At 43.6% G+C, this 25,563-nt stretch overlaps 2 protein-coding genes across 3 annotated transcripts in view; one reads left to right on the forward strand and one right to left on the reverse strand.

Moving 5' to 3' along the window:
- The window catches only part of TPGS2 (tubulin polyglutamylase complex subunit 2), a 1,173,328-nt gene that overhangs the window by 1,046,056 nt on the left and 101,709 nt on the right, over positions 1-25,563 (forward strand). The window lies entirely within an intron of this gene.
- KIAA1328 (KIAA1328 ortholog) overlaps positions 1-25,563 on the reverse strand; it is a 97,768-nt gene that overhangs the window by 4,253 nt on the left and 67,952 nt on the right. For both annotated transcript variants that reach the window (XM_075186301.1, XM_075186306.1), the window contains 2 exons: positions 21,223-21,359; positions 17,081-17,177 (listed from right to left, as the gene is read on the reverse strand). In XM_075186301.1, the coding sequence (XP_075042402.1) occupies positions 17,081-17,177; positions 21,223-21,359 (234 nt within the window). The remainder of the gene's footprint in view (positions 1-17,080; positions 17,178-21,222; positions 21,360-25,563) is intronic.

Below are 25,563 nucleotides of genomic sequence, written 5' to 3' on the forward strand. Positions count from 1 at the left end.
ACACAAACAAACAAATTTGGTGAAATGTTTGCAGATGACTCATGTACCGGACTCTCCCTACTGACTAGATTTTCCTCCTTTCTTGGGATTATTGCGTTTGATTTATTTAGGTTTTTTTGGGCGCAGTTACCATTTATAATGACCCTTGCTATTCCAAATTGACTCCATTTTCTATCCATTCATTTTATTTGCACTTAGTGTTAAATAAATAGGAATACACAAACTAATTTAAGCAACAAAGTGTAACTGCGATGTTCATCTAACAGGCAAATGTCTGCTGTGGGAGTAACCGCACCGCAAGAAGCAGCAAAAAGATGCGGGGCGGAGCGGGATAGAGCCCAACGACAAACTATGTCTGATGGCCAAAGAGAACGTGTTCGTCGTCACCATGTAAATCTGAGTCCTCAGCAGATTGTCCGTCACAGAGAAAACAATTCGAACAGGACAGAGGTAATATCACGTCAACACCTAGAGTCAGCCAACAAGATGCCACACCATTCTTCATGATGGTAACTTTGATGAAACAAATTTTAACGTTCAACAGTGGTCCCATGAACAGTATTTGTGAAGTTTGCCACTCTAAGCATTTTGGGGCTGAGCACACATCTGACAAACTATTCAATCAATGCTGCCACAAGGGTAAAGTCAAATTGGGTGCGATAAGGTCTGCCCCAGTTATTGAGCACTTAATGAAAGGGCAGCATGAGCATTCAAAGCCTTTCTTTGCAACATAAGATCGATTAAGAATGCTTTAGTACTTGCATCTATAGGTGATATTACCTCGCTACCTGGCTACGGTCCCTGTTGTTTCCGAATTAACAGTTACCAAAAAGGTTCAACATGACCTTACTTTTTTTTTCCTGTCATTTTAATGGGCTTTTAACTAGTTTAGCTTAGTGTAGTGTAATACAATAAGTATACAACAGGACCAGACAATAGGAGAAGATCCCCGATACATAGAGCTTACATTCTAATAGTAGGATGGGATACACGAAGAGACCAGAGGTAGAAAGCTGTGCAGGACTAATCTTGACTATATAATTGCTTCATTCGCAAGTTGCATCTTCAGCTGGAAAGTCATGAGAAGGTTCTTGATGTCCAAATGAGAGCGCGAGCCGCAGGCAAGGAGCAGAGCGAGCTGCAGGCAAGGAGCAGAGCGAGCCGCAGGCAAGGAGCAGAGCGAGCCGCAGGCAAGGAGCAGAGCGAGCAACAGAAGCAAAGGGAGTGACAAAGACAGATCAGATCTGCTCAGAGAGCAGAAGACGATTAGAGGCAGAGCAAGAAATGACTGCAGATAAGTGGTGAGGAGCAGATAAGTGAAGCGATCCTAGACATGAGAGGACACCACAAGAGAGAATTAATGTGATTAGAATCTAAGCTCCGCCATGTAGCGCCTGCTACCTCCTAGTTGGAGATGAAAGCTCAGTTTAAAACCTAAAAGACAAGTTGCCGTATGTATAAAGCTACTAACATCCACAAATACTCTGTGCTCTGGTATGTACTAATGCTACATAAGTAATGCAATTAAAAAGTTACAATAGCTTGAAATAACTAGAGATGTTTGACATCCTAATCACATTCGTTGGGCAATCTATTGCTCTCTGTCAGACATCTTCAGCAAAAGGAATTAGTTAATTATCTCTCTCCATGGATAGGTCCTTGGATTTAAGTTTAAAATCTGGTTAATTGAAATGGTATGACTATTTGATGTAACTGAACAATGAACCATATATACTCTAGCTTTAAATAGGGACTCGACATCTCAACGCCTAGCACAGCCAGAAGCAATGAGACAGTTTATATGGATGGGGGGAGAGATGATAATAGTGCTCAATGTGCGGAATGATTGTGCTCTAAAAGGGGGTTATTTAATGAAAGAGAAAGAGCAGCAAATGGCACAACACTGATAAATAGGGACAGCTGCTTTAGACCGTATATTAAAGCCAACAAAATCAATACAATCATTTTACGAAGATAAAAAGGGCAGCAGTATAACATTAGAGGGTATTCTTCACTTCTGAGGCTTGCAATCTATTTACAACAGGTGAAGTGGATGACACAGGTCTCTGCTCCCTCTTCGGGGTGGGTTGAAGCATTATTGAACAATATGAGTGGGTCACTTTATCTGGGGCGTTAGGACAGGTGGACCTTCTGCCCACATCACCGGGATGAAAAACAATCTTGATAACAGGACGACACTCTTAGGCTGCAGTCCGGGAAATGGTACGAAGCTGCTAGATTGGGTCAGGGCCGGCCACATTGAGACATTTCCAGATATCGGGTGAAGCCTCGTGGAATAAATACATATCTCCGAGTAGTAGGAGCACGGTGGCATCGTGTGATGAGAGTGCTAAGTGGTTGGCAACAGCGACAATGCACACGTTGCCCTGGAGAGTGACACCACTGAAGGAAACATCTTTAGTTTAAATAAGCTCCTGAAACCTCTACATTTACAGATGTTACAAAATTATATTTTATATAAAGAGACAATTTGCAACAAAGAAAAAGGAATAAAACAAGTAGGAAACCGTAAAGAGAACACACAAAGTGAGAGGAAGGGATTGCCAACCACTGACACAACAAGAACGAAGGCTTGAATACGATTAGTAGCTGGGTAAAAACGAGCAGTTACCATTTCAATATAACAATGAAGCACAGATACATAATATTTCAGTGCTCAGGTAAGAACGCTGCCTTCGTGGAGGTAGGCGGTACGCTGCCTTCGTGGAGGTAGGCGGTACGCTGCCTTCGTGGAGGTAGGCGGTACGCTGCCTTCGTGGAGGTAGGCGGTACGCTGCCTTCGTGGAGGTAGGCGGTACGCTGCCTTCGTGGAGGTAGGCGGTACGCTGCCTTCGTGGAGGTAGACGTTACGGTGCCTTCGTGGAGGTAGACGTTACGGTGGCTTAGTGGAGGTAGACGTTACGGTGGCTTAGTGGAGGTAGACGTTACGGTGGCTTAGTGGAGGTAGACGTTACGGTGGCTTAGTGGAGGTAGACGTTACAGTGGCTTAGTGGAGGTAGACGTTACGGTGGCTTAGTGGAGGTAGACGTTACGGTGGCTTAGTGGAGGTAGACGTTACGGTGGCTTAGTGGAGGTAGACGTTACGGTGGCTTAGTGGAGGTAGACGTTACGGTGGCTTAGTGGAGGTATACGTTACGGTGGCTTAGTGGAGGTAGACGTTACGGTGGCTTAGTGGAGGTATACGTTACGGTGGCTTAGTGGAGGTAGACGTTACGGTGGCTTAGTGGAGGTAGACGTTACGGTGGCTTAGTGGAGGTAGACGTTACGGTGGCTTAGTGGAGGTAGACGTTACGGTGGCTTAGTGGAGGTAGACGTTACGGTGGCTTAGTGGAGGTATACGTTATAGGGTAGAACAAGGAAACTGAAAAAAAACAAAAAAAACCTCATATTTGGTGCAGACAGACAACCCCTCCGTTGTTATTTTGGATAACCGACAGCCTGGTGGATATCTGCAGTCATTTATTTTTTGTGTTTTAATATCTCACAGGAGAAGAAACTGAAGCATGAATTCGAGTAACAAACTAAACTATATTGCGGAAATAGACCCTCTTTATAGCTAAAGTACAAAATCTGCTTCCAGGAGTCCCTGTCAATGCGAGTTCCCAGTGGGGCGGTGACAGACACGTGCCGGGTAATCACAAGAGGGGTGGTGGCAGAGACGTGGTGGGTAATCACCAGCTTGGTGGCGGTGGCAGAGACGTGGTGGGTAATCACCAGCTGGGTGGCGGTGGCAGAGACGTCCCGGGTAATCACCAGCTGGGTGGCGGTGGCAGAGACGTGCCGGGTAATCACCAGCTGGGTGGTGGTGGGAGAGAAGTGCCCGGTAATCACCAGCTGGGTGGCGGTGGCAGAGACGTGCCGGGTAATCACCAGCTGGGTGATGGCATAGATGTACCGGGTAATCACCAGCTGGGTGATGGCATAGATGTACCGGGTAATCACCAGCTGGGTGGTGGCAGAGACCAGCGGGGTGGTGGAATATCTGTGCTTGGTAAACGTGGCTCAGCTACAAGTAGCACAGACAGGACTCAGCATTGTCCTCAGTATCTACTAATAAAACAAACACGTTCACGGTTGTACTTCATGTATAAGCTCCTGCACCCACCGCACAGAATGACTGAGAGCCGTCTGCCTGTGCCCCCGTCTAGGGAGTCATTTCATTTTTTAAATGGCTGCTAATATGTCCTTTATATAATGTGCACAGCTCTGCTCCCTGGCATTTCAGCAAAGCACACAGCTATCTAACCTCGCGTACAGGTTAAGCAATGTGACAGGTGGCTGCGTTTTATGAGCGAGCAGCCAATTAGAGGCTGGGTAAACAAGCGCCTGTCTGGCAGGTACACAGAGACGTCCGTGCCGGGGGTTAGACTACACCGCACACAGTCTACTCTCTGCTGGGTGACATGGATCACAGCAAACTGAAGTCATTCACGTAATACTTCCAATCCCAAAAATATTAAATGTGCAGGAAAATGCTGCTAGGACACTTAACTCTTCCATAGATCCCTACGTGGAGGACACTGTCCACATGGAGAGGAGTTATACATGCAGCATGGCAGAGAGAGTACGGTATGTACCCAGCGGCACACTTACAATACTTGTGTGTCGCCAACAAAGGCCAATGAGGAGAAGAAGTTTTATTAGCCTTTATTTATAAGGTGCCACAAAGTGTTAGCTGCGCCGTACATAGAGCATAGGACAAAACACAGCATACAGGGCAGGACAAACACAAAGTGCAATTAAACCAACTCAGCTGAGAGCAGGCGTGCAGGGCAAAGGGGTAGAAGTGAAATCAAGAACACTTAGAAGCTAGGAAAGGGAAGGAGAAGAGGTAGAGAGCTGAACCTGTGCCCAGCGGTGTGAGCGGAATAACAGAGCAGTGATGGGCAGGGGTCTAGTGTAGGGTGGGGAGCCGAAGGCAGAGGTAACAGGAGGAGGACGAGTCTGCCCTGTCTGTGGGAGCTTACAATCTAAAGGAAAGGGGCAGACTGACAGGAGACACAAAGAGGAGAGAAATGAATGGATTCTGGAAGGCCTAAACTGGACAACAGAGGGGCTCAGCCAGTGCTCATCGTGATAGACCCCACATCGAATATGACCACACTGGGGAAGGGATTCGTCTGGTCAGATGATTGGCACATAATGGCTGACAAAGGAAACCCACCAGCCAGATTTGCGCACATGACAGACAGCGATCAGATCGACTCATACAGTAAAACTCAAACACATAATTCTGAAAAGTGTATTTTATATCAGTGTCCAGTCAATCATGTAGGCATAAGTCAATCACCCAACAACTTCTATATACTGCATGTAATAAAGTGAGCAGCAGCTGCAGAATGAAGCACCAGCTTTATTAAATAGTGCTTCATACAATGTCTGTTTCACAGTTACGTCCCTTAAACCATGGGAAGAGGATAGTTCACCCATCACATCCCCACATAGATGGTCTTTGAATGCAGTTGGAGTTCTTCTTCCTCAGCCTGGTTAGTGCCAGTCGGCCCCGAGTGCACTCCGTCAGTGAGTATCTGCTTGTAATGACACAGCCGAGGGGAGAGGAAAGAGAAGGGTTAAGAGGCGAAGCCTCAGCTGGATGGGCCATTAAAGTGACACGGGGCGAGACTGGTAACTGCGATATGACCACCTGCTCCTACAACGCTGACACCAGTGACGGAGCTGCAGTCACACAGCTGCCATGCTCCAAGTCTAATGAAGGATGATATTAAACAACGGAGGAAGCCAAGTAACCATACAATACGGTAACTGCGGGGGGCCAGGAACAAAGTCACACAAGACTCTTCAGCTGTGTTCTTAGAAGATATCAAACCAGTATTTATACATCCTTCCCCAAATCATGTTTCTAAATTACACCCCCCTGTGACAAAGGGGCATATTTAATAAAGCACGATAGTGCTTTTTACGGGTCATTAAGGTCCCAGTGTCCTCCGCAAATTTATTAAGGGGACACCGCAGCAGATATCATGGATATCTGCTGCTTTGCACTCCTCTTCGTTTTTGGGAGCAGTCACCATTCAACAGAATGGTGAATGCTCCTGGCCGCAATCTAACAAGTCCCGAAAAAACATTTTTTTCGGGAACTTGTCATGTTAATGTACCAGCTGAGGCTGGCGTACATCATCCGAATTGAAGAAATCTAATGCTGTCAGCTCTGCTCCGAAGAGCAGAGCTGGACAGCGCATGTGTGGAGGGATCACATGATCCCTCCCTGTCACTCAGCGCGCTCTCTGTGCAACTATCGTTGCAGAGACAGAGAGGGGATCTGTGCGCATGTCCAGTTCTTGCCCCGATGTGTCCCCCGCATATTTATTAAAGATGCATCGCAGCAGATATCGTGGATATCTGTTGCTTTGCATTCTGCTTCGTTTTGGGGAGCAGTCACCATTCAATAGTATGGTGACTGCTCCCTTTTGCAATCTAACAAGTTCCGAAAAATAGTTTTTTTCGGGAACTTGTCTTGATAATGTACCAGCTGAAGCTGGCGTACATTATCATAAATGAGAAATCTCAGTGCTGTCAGCTCTGCTCCGAAGAGCAGAGCTGGACAGCGCATGTGTGGAGGGATCATGTGATCTCTCCCTGTCAATCACAGCTCTCTCTCTGCAACGATAGTTGCAGAGACAGAGAGGGGATCTTCGTGCGCATGTCCAGTTCTTGGAACTGGACATGCGCAATTGAAGAGAAGACCCGAAGACAGCGCTTCTGAAGAGGGGGGTAAGTATGATTTTTTTTATCTCTGAAACAGCAGTTTTTCGGAACTGCTGTTTCTGTGCAGGGCTGTACATAAATGTGAGAAGTAGTTCAATCCTTATCATTGCGATAAGGATTGAAAACTACTTTTCACTTTATGTGAATATTGATAAATGTGCCCCATAGTCCGGCTCCCATCGTCTTCCCCAGGGACGGCACAGAGCATCGCCATTCTCCCCTCACAGAACCTTTCCTCTCACTAGACGGGGCCTCTCCTGACCATGCGCCATTTGTAGATACAATTCTGCCCACAAGGCTGATAAAGCCGGACTTCAAATCACAAGAGGGACCATTATTAAGAATATTTTAACTTTAACCCTTGATGTAGGTTAGAAATAAAGAGGGTGACTGAGGGTGAATTAGGGGTGCTTTGATTTCAATAAAATCATTTTTACACTGGTGTCTGTTCGCCTTACATTTTTTCTTGGTGAACTACAGGTCCCAGTTGGCCCTGGGTGCCAGGGAATGCTGACACTTGTGGTTCCTAAGCTGGCAGTGCTAGAATTGGTTTAGGGGTTGGAGGAGGGGTACTGCGGGGTTTTTTTTTTTTCAAGTATTGCCGTTTTAATCTAGTGATTTGTTGATATTTTGACTGTTCACTTTACAACCCTGTCCACATTTTACGTGTCGACATTTTAACTGTGTCAACCTTCTGAACATTTAGACATTTATGACTGTTTACTTTATAACTGTAGACATTCTGATATAGACCTTTTCACTGTCAACATTTCACACCAACCCAAACAAACCTATTGAGCTGCGTGTGGACATCTTACAAACACACAGACAGGCGCTAGGACAGTCTGGACACTACTTGTGTGACTCTCTGTATGAGAGGCCGGATTCAAAATTTGATCCAAGTCTCCCTATGGTAGAAAAACAGCACATACATGAAACGGGGCATTTAGGAGAAGGACGCAAAATTGTGACGTGAGCAACATCCTGTAAACTGTAGAAGACCGTCCCGTATGGAATCAGATATCAATCCTATAGGTGACTGGTGGCTACAGATGAAGCAGGAGGAGGCCGCTTGCACTGTAGTCACATGACACATACAGATAGGGGTCACTGTAGTCACATGACACATACAGATAGGGGTCACTGTAGTCACATGACACATACAGATAGGGGGTCACTGTAGTCACATGACACATACAGATAGGGGGTCACTGTAGTCACATGACACATACAGATAGGGGGTCACTGTAGTCACATGACACATACAGATAGGGGGTCACATGACACATACAGATAGGGGGTCACATGACACATACAGATAGGGGTCACATGACACATACAGATAGGGGTCACATGACACATACAGATAGGGGTCACATGACACATACAGATAGGGGTCACATGACACATACAGATAGGGGTCACATGACACATACAGATAGGGGTCACATGACACATACAGATAGGGGTCACATGACACATACAGATAGGGGTCACATGACACATACAGATAGGGGTCACATGACACATACAGATAGGGGTCACATGACACATACAGATAGGGGTCACATGACACATACAGATAGGGGTCACATGACACATACAGATAGGGGTCACATGACACATACAGATAGGGGTCACATGACACATACAGATAGGGGTCACATGACACATACAGATAGGGGTCACATGACACATACAGATAGGGGTCACATGACACATACAGATAGGGGTCACATGACACATACAGATAGGGGGTCACTGTAGTCACATGACACATACAGATAGGGGTCACTGTAGTCACATGACACATACAGATAGCGGTCACCGGAGACCGCACGCAAGTTTCCCAACAGACAGTGTATTACAGGTGACAGAATCCTGTATATATAGCTCAATCTTCCTCCCTCACATCCATCACATGTCCCCTGTACTGTATAGCGGTGATTTAAATATCTACATTTATATTATAGAAATAAAATATGGTAACAAAGTAACCACTGCCCGTATCAGTACATATTCTGTATGTATAAGTAACACACAGCACCACTTCTATGGCTCTGTCTGCTAGATCTAACCTTTCACAATCTGTTCCAATTATGTACAGACTACGGCACCGTTCCATGCGTCTTGCTCTGTATGCAGCTTGTTCTCATCTAAAATGTGGTGCTTTTTCTGCAAGGCGATGTAATTAAACTAAATATTTAGCACACATTTTATTCTCACCAGAGGAAAAAAAAAAAAAAAGAAACCCCCATTCAGAGCTAAATCCGATCACTTGGATGTTTACTGAAATCTGAAGAGACTGGAAGAGATGACACCAGGCAAACAATGAGAAGTCTTCCCTGACGAGCTTATCTATAGCCTTCTGTATAAGAGACGCTATAGCCAATTTTCATAAAGTAATACATGATTAACTTCACATAGAACATATGTGTTTTGCCAGAGTTTCAAAGCATTTTCAATCATTGTACAACTCTCTTTGCTGGGCTACGGGACACAGAAGTCTGAGAGAAGACTGAGCAGAGTTAATTATTTTAACAAAGCGATTATGATCTCTGCTATAACCAGCTAATTTAAAGCTCTTTGCTCTGCCTAGCTGCCACCTCTTACTAATTGTGACTTGAATCATAAATTACTAGGAGGCTGTAAAAAGATCTTCAAACGCGAGGAACAAAGAGCAGAAATGCTACGGCAAGGCACGTTAGCAGCAGATAAACGGCAGCTCTGCAGGACGACAAATTGGATGCACACGGCTTTGTACACAGATGTGTACGGCGGTGAAAGCAATTACACGTGTAACACACATACAGAAACATTTCCAGACCAAATGCTCCTAATCTCACATGAAAAGGACAATTTCATCTTCCATTAAGGATGATGCTGTATTAGCTGCCGGACAGGATACATTGTATCCTGCTGGACAATTATATATTCTAAACATCTGAGAGGAGGATGTAACCACAACATAACTGACTGTCAGTTCCTTTAAGGCAGACTTAGACCACCTGTAATATAGATCCTTACTGCGACTTGTAGTTCCACAGTATGAGTACCGGCACCATACGTAATCATATTCCCCCTGACAGAGCAGTAGATCAGAAAAATTCAGCAATTAGCAGGCAGCCAGCGGCTACCGGATCAGTGTGACTTTCAGAGCGGAGGAATCTCGGATGAATATTCTGTTTCTGTAGCAGATAAGCCTGAGAAGTTTGGACAAGCATGGCCACACAGCCGCTGCACCGTACACCTGCCATTACCCAGCGTGTTTATTTATTTATGAAGCCAACAGGAGATACTCGGCCCGGCGGAGGTGCTGTAATATGCTTGAAGTTGCAGACGGTGAATAAATTGAACATACATCAGTGAAAGGACTGAAGAGATACTGTGAATCTCAGGAGAGCTGACAGACGTTACATATAGGTAATGTCAGATAGATCATCTTGTGACTTACAGGCTATATGGTATATATATATATATATATATATATATATATATATATATATATATATATATATATATATATATATATATACATACATATATATATATATATACATATATATATATATATATATACACATATATATATATATATATACATATATATATATATATATATATATATATATATATATACATACATATATATATATATATACATATATATATATATACATATATATATATATACACACACACACACACACACACAAACACACACACAAGCACAAATACTGTACGTCAGGAGGTGCCATGTCCCTCCCGAGACCAGAATCACTCCAGGAATTAGTATTTTTAATTCCATATTCATCCAGGCATTACATAATATGGTTGATATACCGTATTTCCCCAAGTATAAGACGCACCTTAATTTTGGGGCCCAAAATCTGAAAAAAGATGTATTACACAGTTATTGAACTCAAGCTATTCCCGAGAGTTGCGGTGTTTTGTAAACTCACCTTCCCAAACTCATTAGCATCTTGTGTAGGCAGTGCAAAGCTCTCCCTCGCAGAACACACCGGGAGGCGCCTGAGGGACCTTGGTTCTTTTAAAATACCGAAACTAGTTTGTTCACAGAGTGAGCTGATCGATTCTGCGGGTACAAGTACCGGGGTGAGTGAATGCTCATACTTGTCTTGGACGAATTGCAGGCAGCAGAGCGGATACCACCGTGTAGGACCCCAGCCATGTAAATCCCTGCGCTTCCTGTGAGGTGGCAGTGGCGGGGCGGCGACGCCTCTCTCTTATCCTCTCACCGCAATCAGCGCTCAGGCCCCGTGATCAACACACCGCGGAGACCCGATAAGGTGCGGGGAGAGGAAACTGTTAGATTAGTATTTAAAGAGTGTATTGGGTACTCTTCGGTACCGGATCCGTGTCACCGCAGGCGGAGAGTGGTGGGATCAGTGTCCGGCTATTACAGTGTGGTTGGGGTTAGTAAGTGGTGCTAGTCCAACAGGGGTCGTCTTCTTCTTCATTCTAGAGGGATGTAATTAGCGCTGGCACTGTATAAGACGCACCCACTTTTTAGACCCAAATTTTTTGGGAATAAGGTGCGTCTTATACATGGGGAAATACGGTAATTTGAGGGTGTGGTGGGGCTATGCTGTCCTTTGGTGAATGTTATACAATGTATCAAGTGCCTGCCTCAGCAGTCTCAACACTGGCTGTCTTGGCTTTCAGTAAATTAAACAACAACAACGTATATGTCGAATTTGCAGTAACTAAAGTCAATAATGGCTGCCTCCATCCAGTTATTTGCGCTAAAACTTTACATAAAAACGACCACACCACCGATATGTCAACAGTTTCACTCCCTTGCCATGAAATGACCTCTGAATATTAGAGCCAAGCTCATTTACGTTCTTATTTTACTGTTCTGACAATTCACTTTATATTTTCTAGCTCCTCTCTAAGCTGTGAACCCAAGTTAACCCGGAATCTACTTTCATCCTTTTCCGTACGCTTATCAATACATCTGTAATACTATATCCCACCTTTGAAACTCAATCTTTAATCAGTTGCAACCAGATGAAACAGTTTTTAATCTTTTTGTAAAAAATACGGTTTCTAAAGAACTCCATCCTCACTGCTTCCAACGCTTGTAGTACTAGAGCGCACCAGGCGGCATGACCTCTAAATATCAATTCTTATCACACGGTAACATGTAACGTGGGTACGCGATCTCCTCCCACCCGGTGGGAAGCATCCTGTGCCAGTCTGTTACACTCACTACTGTAAATGAGGACAAGGTCAGCGGGTGAGCAGCCACAAGACAAGTGTAACGAGGACAATAAAATAGTGTGTACCGTATATACTCGTGTATAAGCCGAATTTTTCAGCACATTTTTCTGCTGAAAAAGCCCCCCCTCGGCTTATACTCGAGTCAATAAGTTTTCCCAGTTTTCTGCGGTCCTCGGCTTATACTCTAGTATATACGGTACATACTTCAGTAAAATAAATAAGTTTGATGTAGTGAACTCTGCATTCGGGTTGCCCTGCAGTTTATAGGGCTATGTTGTTCTCCCCCCTCCTTCGGATATGCTGGACACTACCACCCCCAGCCTTTATCTGCTGGACGACTGCAAATAATTTTGGGATTAAGTTGGTGTCGATCTCATCACTTCAACAGTCTTTAGTAAAACATGTGCATTGATAGCAGTATTTTACTCCTTCAGTTTTTGGTGTTTATTCCAGTTTTTTCACATGAATAAACTAACAAAAAATAAAACCTTTATTTTAAATATAGTTACAATCAGTTTATAAGGTGCCATCCTCTGGTCCCTTAACAGATTGCCATCGTGATTGATCGCTTCTAGTTACTTTACAAAACGGGCACATTCCCAGGAAACACGGCTGTGTGCAGTGGTCACTGGGGGTGGAGGGCTGTAAAGTTCGCTATGAGTCAGATATCGTGACATGGGGCTTAAACACTGCCCCCAGCTCTACAGTACAGAGAGTACAGAGAGTCCAGAGTCAAACAGAAGACTGTAAAAAAACCAATAGGGGAAACAGAGACCCCAACGCTTCCTGGATTTTAGATCAGCCCCTCACGTGGTGGAGAATTTGGCGCAATAAGCCGCGCAGTCCTGGTGTATGTAGGATGTTAGCGCTGAGAGTGGACGCAGTGTAATGTGAGTGCTTAGCTGTCTCTGTACGAGTGTTAATATAAACAGCAAGATGTATGTTGTGTTATTGTGGGGAGTGTGTCACTGTAGGCAAATACACACATCACTGCAAACAGGGCAGTTTTTGTGCTGATTCAAGGAGATCAGTTGTGGGGAAACGGACTTTCACAGAAATATGGCAGAATGTAGTCTTTGCATGAATGTCAAAAAAATAAATAATTCTGGCTGTCAGCCCCACTTGCAAGACAAACTGCATATTAGGGAGAAGCATGAAACACACCAGCAAAAGTCCGTACAGAACGCCGGACTCACACCGGGGAAGCAGGAGAGGACATAAAGGACCATCTACAGGTGCATCCTGTACGATACAAGCTCATTAATAATCCCTAGATCCCCACCAATTTCTTTATGTTCCTAAATGAATTATATATTGTTTTATTTCAGAACATAACTGTTACTTTTGGTAACATATTGGAATAGGTGACTTTATTTTACAAGTATTAGCCAGGAAAACAAAACCCACTCTTATCCATGCTCAACGCAGGAAGAATCACCCTGAATTGTATTCATCTAACACCAGCTAAGTTTAGTGCGGTGTATACTAGCAGATATCGCAATGCTTCTGTATTCTGCACACAACCTTCATATTACAACAGTGTGTAGCCATGACAGTGCCAGGAACGGCGCCTACGCTAGGTGTCTGGAGAGAGCAATTTCTCAGTCTCTGGAATGAGGCTTCTACATATTATTTAATGCACTGTAACCTTATTTATTTAAACATTTCCAATTCTCTAAATTCTCGTTTAGCCACAAACTGCTGCAATGCAGGGTAGGACTGAATTTTACTTTCATGCTTCTCAAAAAGGAAGTTTGATTTGTTGGGGCCAAGCCGATATGTATGTTTTTTAATTTTCATTTGGAAACGTTGCTGAAGTTGCTCAAAGATCCCATCACCTCTAGATCACCCACATGTAGTAAGAGCGATGATACCACATAACGTATATAGTCCGAACAGCGGACTCTATTAAGATGCATTGGAGCTATGAGACTCACAATGAGAAGACGGTGAATAAACAGTAACGCCACGGAGTACAGAGTACATTAAAACCTATTCAAGTTTAATGAAGAAATGTTAGGGAAACAGTAAGGTGACCGGGCTGCAGAAAGCAGATTTCAGACACTCCTGACAATTAAACGTTCTCCATCCTGCATCGCAAGTGCTGTAAATTTAAATTATTTTTCAGTAAGCATTAAATAGACTGGTTATTTTGCAGAACTGCCCTAAATAAAACCAGGATAAGTGATATTAATGTCCTATGGTCAGTATTATTGAACCTCGAAAGCAATAAAGTTTATGAGTCGATAAATATTACATTTGCGGGGTAGTTAAGATTCTGCGCGCGTCCCTGGCGCTTATTACAGGTTGTAACCACCAGGTCCACAATACATTATTCATATTCAGGGTGTCACCGGAGTGATGGATTGCCGCGAGAGGCTGTCCTTTATATAAATCAACAAATAAAAATGCAAATGTTAACATTTTCGGCTACAACCTTCGCCTGTCTTGAATGGGGAATGAAAATTTTCACATTATATCGACAGCAAGCAGAGAGAACAATTAACGACCTGCTCTGCGAGTAAGTGGGAGATTAATTTAGCGATGCCGGCTTTTATCACCTGCATATGGAGCTGCGACGGTCATTCCTGGACGCCTGCACTTTTCACACAGCAGATAATAAAATAAGGAAACAAGTTTAAAACTGACGTCGCCCCTTTAACGTCTTACGGCCGCAAATGTCAATGTGTCCCAGCTCTCCTTCCCCACCACCTTTAAGAAAAGTTTGTGACTTCAGGAAAGTTCAGTTTTTTTTCCCCTTCTCTTGAAACGGAGACGAAACATGAAAACAAATATTGTGTGTTGGAAACAGGAGGATCCAGGGACTCAAATCATTACTGCAATAAATAAAAACTTCATTTCACACTTGTTAAGAACCTGATTCACTGATTAATAACGCTCATCTTTTGTTATAATTACAGAACGGAAGAGACTGCCAAACCCTCACTTTCATCTGTGCTTCCTCGTTGTCATTTTAACAATTTAATTGAAGGCGTAGGAGCCTTGTGCCCGACCTCCCGGGTGACAGAGACCCGAGCAATGACCAGCTGAGGTCATCGGCTACATGCGAGCTTCAGGCAAATAGTCACTTAAGTCTTCTGTCCTTTCTCACAAACCAGTTGCTGATAAAGTGATTTAGGGATGTGAACTAATGTCGCACACTAGTAATGAGTTTTCTAAACTATTGCCAAGTCTTCTGTGCAAATCAGGGCAAAGCATTTCCATGGTGACAGCAACAGATATCACAAAGCTATGTACTCGGACACAAAGCAAAGAATGAATTCATGTACACACACACTGAACTAACCAACCACAGCGTTATTAAATGGATGTGCGGAAAGTAAATAACTGGACAATTGGGCGTAGCGTGATCCGACATGGGCTTTCCAAAGACCTCCGCAAGTTTGTTTAGTAGAAGGATGAGCTGGAGACAATCTCTCCTGATTCTTTTCATTGGATGAAATAATGGCCCCATAACTGTATTTTTTGCAACCAAATGAAGAGGTCTTATTAATTCAAAAGGAAAATTCAGTTTGAAAGAGGTTTATTACGCATAATTATTCAATGTTATTCTTTATAATGAACGGACTATCAAAGATTGTGCGGGTGACAAGAAGATATCCAGAAAGACTGACAGCCAGCACGTTAAGGAGTCAGAGTATGGAAACCTTTATTAAATCTATGATTAGGAGACTGAATTATTGCGATGGTTGAGCCAAGTAATTATTCAGATTGCTTACAATAGGGAGAGAGAGGACTGTTTCTCTCTGTGAAGTTTCTTTTGCTTCGTATAGATCCACAAAGCTAGACCGTATGACAGTAGGCTGAACATTTGCCTTTTTCAGCCTTGATAATAACTATGTAATTTGTTGTGTATAGAAAACGTTCCAAAACAATTTCTTACTCTACTTTAAAATGTTTCCCAGCGCAACCTGTGGGATCTAATTCACGTTGAACGTGGAGAAAGCAGAACATTTGCTGAAACATTTCTCCCGTCTAGGATCAATGATCCCTATATTTAAGTCTTGCTCATGTACCTGAGCCCTAAATAATAAGAATGTTATTTTGCAATAAGTTGATGAAAAGTTTCCTTTAAAGAGGATGTGACAGTGTGTAATGTATATAAACACCAATATCACCAACATGCATGAGCACTGCACCAGGCACGTCGTATTGATCACAATACGCGGTAGAAATAGTCAACAATAAGTGCGGCTGTCTGCGCCGTCATACATTAGGCTACTTATACAATGTATAGAGAAGTTTATTCAATGCCAGAGATTTTGTCTCTCATCCCATCCAGGGATAAAATATTGATGAAAATGGGCGAGAGAAAGTCGTCACCAGCAAAAAATAATATTCCTGAATACAATTATGCTCAATTTCAAAAGTAATGCATTTAAATTTATATCAAATGCCTGGAACGGCCTAAAAACCGCCAATCCCAATAAGGCAGGATTATGGGATCGAGGTAACTTTTGCTGTCAATTACCAAGACTTGATTTTCAATTTATATTCAAACGAAGGTTTGTTCCACACACGGGAAGAACGTCTCAATTCTAGGTAAGTTTCAATTACAGAGGACTTCCAGTGACAGGCAATAAACAAATAGATTTATAGGCAGAGACCCCCGCCCCCCGGTTCATGGTCGAGAGGGAAAGCTGGCGGTGGAGACCGTAGAGCTGCATATTAATGCACAAGCACCTTCACACAAAGCTCGCTCTCTATAATGTGCACTCTGGATTATACACAGCCTGGACCCCAAATTACTTTACATTAAACCATGATTTAGTCCGAGTTCCCTGCTCGAAGTCACAGACTCTGTAACATTAAATAAGGTCTTGGCGAACGGATCTGATGGAGCTTTAGTGGCAGAGTCTGTCTCTGATCTTCACACTAGAGGCTGGTAAATCTATAGGATGACGCAAATACTAGAGGGAATAACGGACAGTATGACGGACTATAGATTTCATAAACACCTATGGTCAAGTATTAATCTACACAGCACCCGTTAGGGACTATGGACTAGATATAAAGCCAACGATACAATACATAATATATAAATGATAGCGGCCTGTTCTCCTACCGGCAGACGTCTCTGCGTTCGGGTGACGTTCCTTTGGTTTTCACCTCCATCCTCGGACCAGTGACTGCAGGAGAAGTAGCAGCATCCTTCTTAGATCCTGGAAAAATTGAAATAACTGTGTATTGAGAAATGTCTACATTATTTGGAATAAGTATTTAATTTATGTATCTATACCCAAATCCAATGCCAACGTTTCTCAAGCACATGCTGACCACGTCTGGCAATACCTGGTAAACCGGCGTTCATAAATAATCATTTATAACCTGCTCCCATTATTGTTTCTGCCATAATAATTGTTATTCTAAACTATTGATTACAAAACAGCCCAGACAGTCTAACAGTGGAATTTGGCATGTGCGCCGATGTGTATCACTGCAAGTGTACGGATTTCTGTATTGGAAATGTATTGATTTCCGATGCAGTAGGCTTATGATGGAGGAAATTTGTCATTGTAATGGAGATCTCATGATAGTCAAGTCTGCTCATGTGAGTGACCAACACATTTTCGTAGCTTGAATGCACATGAGGAGGTTGTTGGTCTTTCATCCTGTGTCAGAGAGGGGAACTTATTTATATAATGAAATAGCAAGTGATTTAGGAAATCACAGATTGAGGTGAAGTTTGTTAAGTTTAAATTACGTTAAATCCCAGTTCAGAGAATAAATTACATCCTGATGCAAATTGGTTGTAATATATCAGACTTTGTGGTGCCAGCTAGGGTCAGGGGGCTGGGTTACCCCCTGCCAACATGTGTGTCAAAAACAGTACAGAGCTATATTTTGTATTTCAACTGCAGTATACACCATCTGCACCTGATCACTAGTACCTCTAACAAGTGTGTAACGGTCTTTGTAAGGACCCTTGAGCAATAATCACTGCTTGAAGATTCTGCCCATGACTATTGCCTGCTGTATCCTGTGACCAACACATAAGAGCTTACACTCTAATCTGTTCCCTGGCTGTCCTGTGTTGAACTCAGCACATTTGTGTCAACGGTCTGCCCACTATCCAGCAGTCCTGATCCATACATAGTAAGCGGTCAGGAGGTACCGGCCAACCCACAGCAAAAAAGCACCGAAGCAGCAATACCAGCTACCCAGAAATAAGCGTTTCTAGGGGTTATGAAGTAGCGCAGTTATGGGGTTATTGCGCAGTTGGCGAGTGTCTGGTGACATGTAGGAGTAGGAGTGATCAGTAACAGTTGGTTACTGAAGGTGAGAAAGGAACCTAAATAAACAATGTAAGAAAAACATCCCGTCATCCTTCTCTCTCTCTACAGATCGGTTGGCGACATAAGTCCACCCCACAGTTTCCCATAATCAGATGAGTGAGGGCCCTTTCCCAGTTAAAGGCGTTGTAAACTCAAAAACATTAACAGTGCCCGGTACAGGACAATGTACATGTGATGCTTATTTGTGCATTATGTCACTGTACAGACTATGAGAAAACTTAAGCAGGACAAACCGGACAGAGCATAAACCAAGGTGGACATGAACGTGGGTGGATAAATCACAAGAGTCATCCTCCGCCACGCCGGCTAATTATGCTATTGATTTCAATGATGATTATCTGGCATTGCTGTCATTTTGGATCCATACATTGTGCGATACAGGGTCACTGCCATGGGTCAGATTTAAGGGATTCCTACGGCCTTCTTTAATATTTTTCACAAATCCTGTTTAGGCCACGTCTCCATCAGATGTTGACCTCAATGGTAGCTGAGCGCACCCATTCATCTAGGCCAAGCTCCCAAACCGTGAGTAGACTGTTACAGGGTTAGGATGGACATGAAGGGCTTTGGGAAGGAGAAAGGGCCTGATTCATTAAACGGGCTTTAAAAACCCACCTTTTTCTTAAAGCCTTCCAGTCTCCCACTTAACTTCCTACCTTATCTTCTGCCTCTTCCCCTCCATTCCCCTTCCCTTTATCTGCCTCCATTCCTCTCTCCCCCGTGTCTCTCTGTCTGTCTGTCTACCCGACCCCTTAGATTGTAAGCTCCTTTGAACAGGGCCATCTCTCCTCCTGTTTCCACCACTTCTAACTCTGCTTTCCAACTACTTAGCCCTCCTCCTCGAGGACCCCCCCCCCCCTCCCCCGAAGTTTCTAAAGTTAAGATCCTTAATGAATCAGGCCCAAAGTGATTATGGGGCAAGGACTAATGTGAGTTTTCTGTACAGCGCTGCAGAATTAGTGGCGCTATATAAATAGATGATGATGATTAGGATTGACATGAAGGGCTTTGGGAAGGAGAGTGATTATGAACAGGAACGAAAACAATGGTGCTCAGCTTGCATATAAGAGTTTTGCAGAAACAGGAAACAATCCGTATGGTCATACAGTCATCTCTTCATATATACATTACACAAATAAAAAGAAAGATATAAATGGGGTCAGGCTGCCTTTAAACGAGCGCTATATCTTATTAACAAGACAGTGTATTTATACTGATCAGTAAAACATACGCGTACACACTAACCAACAAACGTAACCTCGTTTCTCAGTGGGTTTTGGGGTTTATATACACGACAGCTGTAATTTTTTTGATTAGCTGAAGTGAATTTAAACATCAGTCATAGACTTCAAGGGGACAGCGCCTCCAGTGGCCAAACTATATCAGAACATAGACAAAAACATGTTTCGCTTTCCTGCTTTGTTCATAAGATATTTAAGCATCTTTCAGACACGGGAGTAACCCTGGTAGCTCTACAAGCCGTATATTGAATTTAAAGTGGATTATATCTCATTATAACATGCCTTTCATTGTGCAGTCACTAAACCCTTCCTTCTGCATGTTTAATAAGGGTTAGGATTGGTAATTCAGCACCAGTGCACAGCCCATAAAGTGTATTGAGAGAAAGCACAATCTCCCAAGGCGCATTGATTGGCGACTGCTAATACAAGTCTGAAGTGCTGGAAAATGACAACACAAAGCCCTGAAATGTCAGCAGACTATACAGCACAAAGTAACAGGGCCTGAACCCCTGTTAGTCAAAACTGATTTTGCTTCAAATTAGAAATTGATTTTTGCTGGACACAAGTCGTCTGCAGACGCGGAGCTTTTGTTGCTGTGCGGTGAGGGGGATTAACCTTCCCTGCTGTTTGGGTTCAACCTGATGACACTATCTGGAGCCGGAGAGAAGGACGGTCTTGGCGGGCACCGCGGGTTATTTCTTTCCTTCCAGATCAAATCTTTGCAATTTCTTGATTTTTTTATTTTTATATTTTGATTTGTTCTGTGCCAGCGGCAGTCGGTGTAGAGAGAGGTCTGGAAATGTACAGCGATGATACAATGACAAAGACAGGGAGTGGTGCTCGGAGATCTTTGTAAACAAAGACATGTCTGAGTATTCACAGTCATCAATAATTCCCACCAGTGAAAGTTACAGCCGGTGTCATTACGAAGCGCTTTAATTAGAGATTAACAGGTCTTGTAGTAGATAACGACCTGTATAGAACAAAGGACACTTGTATTCAGGGATTGCAATATTACAATAGAAACTTGTTGTGTAAGCAGAAGGAGTGACAGAGCACCACGTTAAATACACCGATCAGTTATCAAATTTCTTACCTGTACCTTTGCTAACTAGTGTAATGGAGTATTTCAAACCTCCCCCAACAAAAATAGCTGGAGACACTCCGCAACGGGTGAAAAGCAAGACAAAAAGCTCAAATGGTACAGCATAGCATGTCCGTTACATAAACTACAATGCAATTGGCCCTGTCAATCTGTGTATTCACCATCAGAATGTCATATGTATAGAAGCTCTGTCAGGTACAAGATGTACAACAAATCTAAGGGATATAGTGTGCGACATATTGGATGGAGCGGTGTTTAGGTCACAAATACACTTCACCTGAAAAGGATTTATAGCAATCTCAGAACAGGTGAGCTACAGGCTGCATTAAATGCCGCTTCATCTGCACGTCATGAGAAGGTGGATTCTAGCGGTACTGCTGCACAGAACACAGTGATAAGTAGCTGTATGCACTACCTACAGTCCTGAACATGTATCACAGCCACGTACAACAGAATATTTTGCGTGTTTATACCTGGCACGGGCTCGGTGTGAGCAGAACAGTGTACATAGGTCACTGAACATATATAGGACATACACAATGTTACACACATTGAATTCGCTTACCTTCACAGACACCGCTCCGTGACCGGTGGCCCTGATGTTTACCACTAATTCCAACCGTCTTCTTCCCTGCGCTACTTCCTCTGGGGCTGCGCAGTGTCTTACTGCCCTTACTGGACGGAGGGGTGAGGATCACCGGACTGCAAGAAACAGAGCGAAGTTGTTACCATGAGAGCGCCCGGGGGAATGAATAAAGACTACAGAGACGACCGCACACCGGTCAGTAGTCATCAGCGAGCTTGTTAGACGCCACCTGCCGTAATAAGCATGATATTTCGGTGTGTGATCACATTATTCTGGTAACTTATACATTTTTGTAAATTTAACACGAAAAATTATCCTACTGAAACTCTGGTGAAAAATCTCTCTAACGAGCACCTCTGGTTTACACACAATGGATGCAGACGTTTCCCGAATGCTATCAATCAACTCGTTGATGTCACTGGTTTCTGATTGCAGTAATACAAGAGTTGGCTCAGCCCATTACATGGCCGTACGTGTAGTATTGCTCTGCACAGTGGATGTAATGCTTTATCTGTTTGTAGGGGACAAATTAAAACATGCGTCTCCCCAAAATGTGAAAAATCCAGTTGGTCTTACACAAGAGACAATTTTGATAAATCCTGAGTAAATCATCATATAATGTGAAACACTGAGCTCCGCAGAGTTAGGTTACCATAGAAACACTCACAATGTGCTTAATCTGATGAAACAAGATGTGTGATAAACGGTAAACACGCTGCCGCAGTGACCGACAGTAACGCCACCAGCACCGGCCCTAACCGACAATACATCATGTATACAGGAAAATCATACATGCAGGTTTCTAATGCACACTGATCGCAGACAATAAGCGCACGACTTATCTGCGTTTATCGCAGCCATGTGACAGTCTGTGAACCCGATTCAGCCCCCGACGCTCGCACACCCTTAATGGTTTCTAATCTGCTCGCTCTATTGTAGCGCTACAATCAGCATCAGGGTTAAAGTTATCTCAGCGAATGGGAGAAAATGGTGCCAAAATGTCTAAATTGTTCCATAAACTTTTATGTGCTGAGAGGTATTATAAGTTATACTGGTAGGAGCCAGAGAGCAGGAGTATAATAAGGTTTCAGGTCCCTAATACAAACGAAAAACAAAACAAAAAAATCTGTTTCTATATACAATATAGTTCGTGGCCATTAGTTCGGTTAAAACCAGGCTTGTAGGTTTATATGTTCTCCCTGGGTACTCTAATTAGACTGTAAGCTCCAGTGGTTCAGGTGCGTTGATATTCTCTGGAAAGCGTAATATCATCATCATCACTATTTATTTATATAGCGCCACTAATTCCGCAGCGCTGTACAGAGAACTCACTCACATCAGTCCCTGCCCCATTGGAGCTTACAGTCTAAATTTCCTCACAGACAGAGAGAGACTAGGGTCAATTTGTTAGCAGCCAATTTACCTACCAGTATGTTTTTGGATTGTGGGAGGAAACTGGAGCACCCGGAGGAAACCCACGCAAACACGGGGAGAACATACAAACTCCTCACAAATAAGGCCATGGTCGGGAAATTGAACTCATGACCGCAGTGCTGTAAGGCAGAGGTGCTAACCACTGCGCCACCGTGCCGCCCTAATATATATGGAGGTGCTGTGTATAGAGAGAGGCGTTTAGTTGCTGGTCTCCAATTCAGTGATGGCAGCCCTGCTCAGACCCGAAATATCAGCCGTTATCATGCAAAACTCAATTAAACAGAGCCCAGAGGAACACATGAAAACCCGCATAGGAAGTGTATGCGACGGGATTCTCAAGCACTGACCACAATTCTTCATTGAACAGAATTCCAAGAGAGCACAAAGTGCAGGTGAACAGTATGGACATAGGACGTCCGTAACAAACATGGATTCCTGTGGAAGGAAGAACAAACGCCAAATCTCACGCGGATACATGCCATATACATGACAGGACCCCGATATAGGACTGTGCCTGTCTACATTTACTCTGCACTGGATCTCACAAACATCTCTCACTGTTTTTGATGATGTAAAAAGCAAACAGAATACTAAGTAACTGTGTGGTACTAGGACATAGACCGCCTGTCTGAATGGAGAGGGGGGAGGGAGGCAGATTGCTCCTATTACTCAAAACATCCATAAAAGAACGTGGCAGCAAACACCTCCATGTTGTGAATAATTTAAAGCAGAGTTTGGTGCAATTTGAATTTTTCTTCAGGGATGGGAAGTTAAATACCTTTAATTTCTTCTAATTATTTCAAATTTGCAAGTTAATTATGGCTGATCATTAAATAACAAAAAGGGCTGCAGTCTCCTTAGAGCTTTTACCTTCTACCTCTCGCATTACTTAAGCTACATTTTAGCACGCATGAATTAACTTTGTAAATAATCACACAGTTTGACTAAATGGCTCTGGAAAATGAGAGCTGATCCTCGGGAAACGCATTAATGGACATTACAAAGGCGACTGGGACCAATGTTACCGTCGTTCTACGGATTTCTAATGGGGTCTTATTTACTAAATCTTCAGACTGAGGCACGGCTTAGCTGCATTAAAGCACTTTTCATGGAGGAGCAGCCACTTCTGCAGATAATAAAAGGAAATGCCCATTTAGAGACAGCTAGGTTCATTTACAGGGAAAGTGCGGATACTTGCCGGGAATTAAACTCGCTTTGGCCGCTCACCGCGATGAATCAATCTCGCGCGTCGACAGCCTGGATACAGAAAGTGAGCCGGGAATCTATGGGCTTGGTTGCTGAATACAGACTGGGCACAGTGCTATCCATTAAAGCAGTGAACAGGGGCAAATTAACCCAAATGGGGTAAAAATGAAATTCCTGGGGGTAATGCTGACGATTCACATGCTGTCAGTTGGATTGTAGACCCCTTTAAATGTGAAATTGCTGTTGTACCAGAAGAGCCTCAAGGGTTGTCAGAGGCACTTCTTGAGCTTCGATGCAATAATGAAGCATGTATTGCATTTGAAAACAAAGCAGATCTGTCATATTTTTGGATGTCAACAGCTGCAAAGGCATTCATTGCACATGAGGAGGCAGTCAAAAAGTTGCTGCCTTTTGCAACAACCTACCTTTGTGAACAAGGATTTTCCACTCTAACGAACATAAAAACAAAGCAGAGAAATCGATTGGACGCTGCAGACTGTATCCAAATTGCTCTGACATCAAAATGCCCCAATATTGATGCTCTTGTATCAGAAATGTCATTTCTCCAAAACCTGAAGTTTTGAAGTTGAAGCTTTCAAATAAATTTTTAATAGACTCAATTAAAAAAATTATTTCAATAATTAATAATATATGATATCCTTCCTTTCAAATCAAAGGGGTAACGTCGGCGTATCTAGATATATTTGGGGGTAAAAGGTAAAAGAGTTCCCTGACCTCTGCATTAAAGGGCTCAGTCAAACAACAAGCTTCAGCCCTTGAACTATTGGAAAGAAGTTTTCATGTAACAAACTTTGGTGGTGGACTGTACAACATCACAGTGTGCAGCGGCCAAAGTATAACGAGGGACTGAACAACTTGTTACATAAACAACGCATTAAATAAAACTACAAACGTGAGAATGAGCCCTATAGTATGGGTGTGACGGCACACACGTCCTGCAGACAATACACAGAATGATAACGGCACAGTCACGTCTGATTCTGTATGATGTTCTCACTAATGTGTTGAACTCAAGGAATCTATACTGGCACAGGGAACGATCGGCATACTGGCACGGTGTATGATCGGCATGCTGGGCGACGATCGGCATACTGGCACGGTGTATGATCGGTATACTGGCACGGTGTATGATCGGTATACTGGCACGGTGTATGATCGGTATACTGGGGCGACGATCGGCATGCTGGGGGACGATCGGTATACTGGCACGGTGTATGATCGGTATACTGGGCTACGATCGGCATACTGGCACGGTGTATGATCGGTATACTGGCACGGTGTATGAACGGCATGCTGGGGGACGATCGGCATACTGGCACGGTGTATGATCGGTATACTGGGGCGCGATCGGTATACTGGCACGGTGTATGATCGGCATGCTGGGCTACGATCGGCATGCTGGGGGACGATCGGTATACTGGCACGGTGTATGATCGGTATACTGGGCTACGATCGGCATGCTGGGGGAAGATCGGCATACTGGCACGGTGTATGATCGGCATGCTGGGGGACGATCGGCATACTGACACGATGTATGATCGGTATACTGGGGCGCGATCGGTATGTTGGGGGACGATCGCTATACTGGCACGGTGTATGATCGGCATACTGACACGATGTATGATCGGTATACTGGGGCGCGATCGGTATGCTGGGGGA

The sequence above is a fragment of the Mixophyes fleayi genome, chromosome 1, assembly GCF_038048845.1.
Source record: "Mixophyes fleayi isolate aMixFle1 chromosome 1, aMixFle1.hap1, whole genome shotgun sequence".
In the NCBI taxonomy this organism is placed as follows: Eukaryota; Metazoa; Chordata; class Amphibia; order Anura; family Limnodynastidae; genus Mixophyes; species Mixophyes fleayi.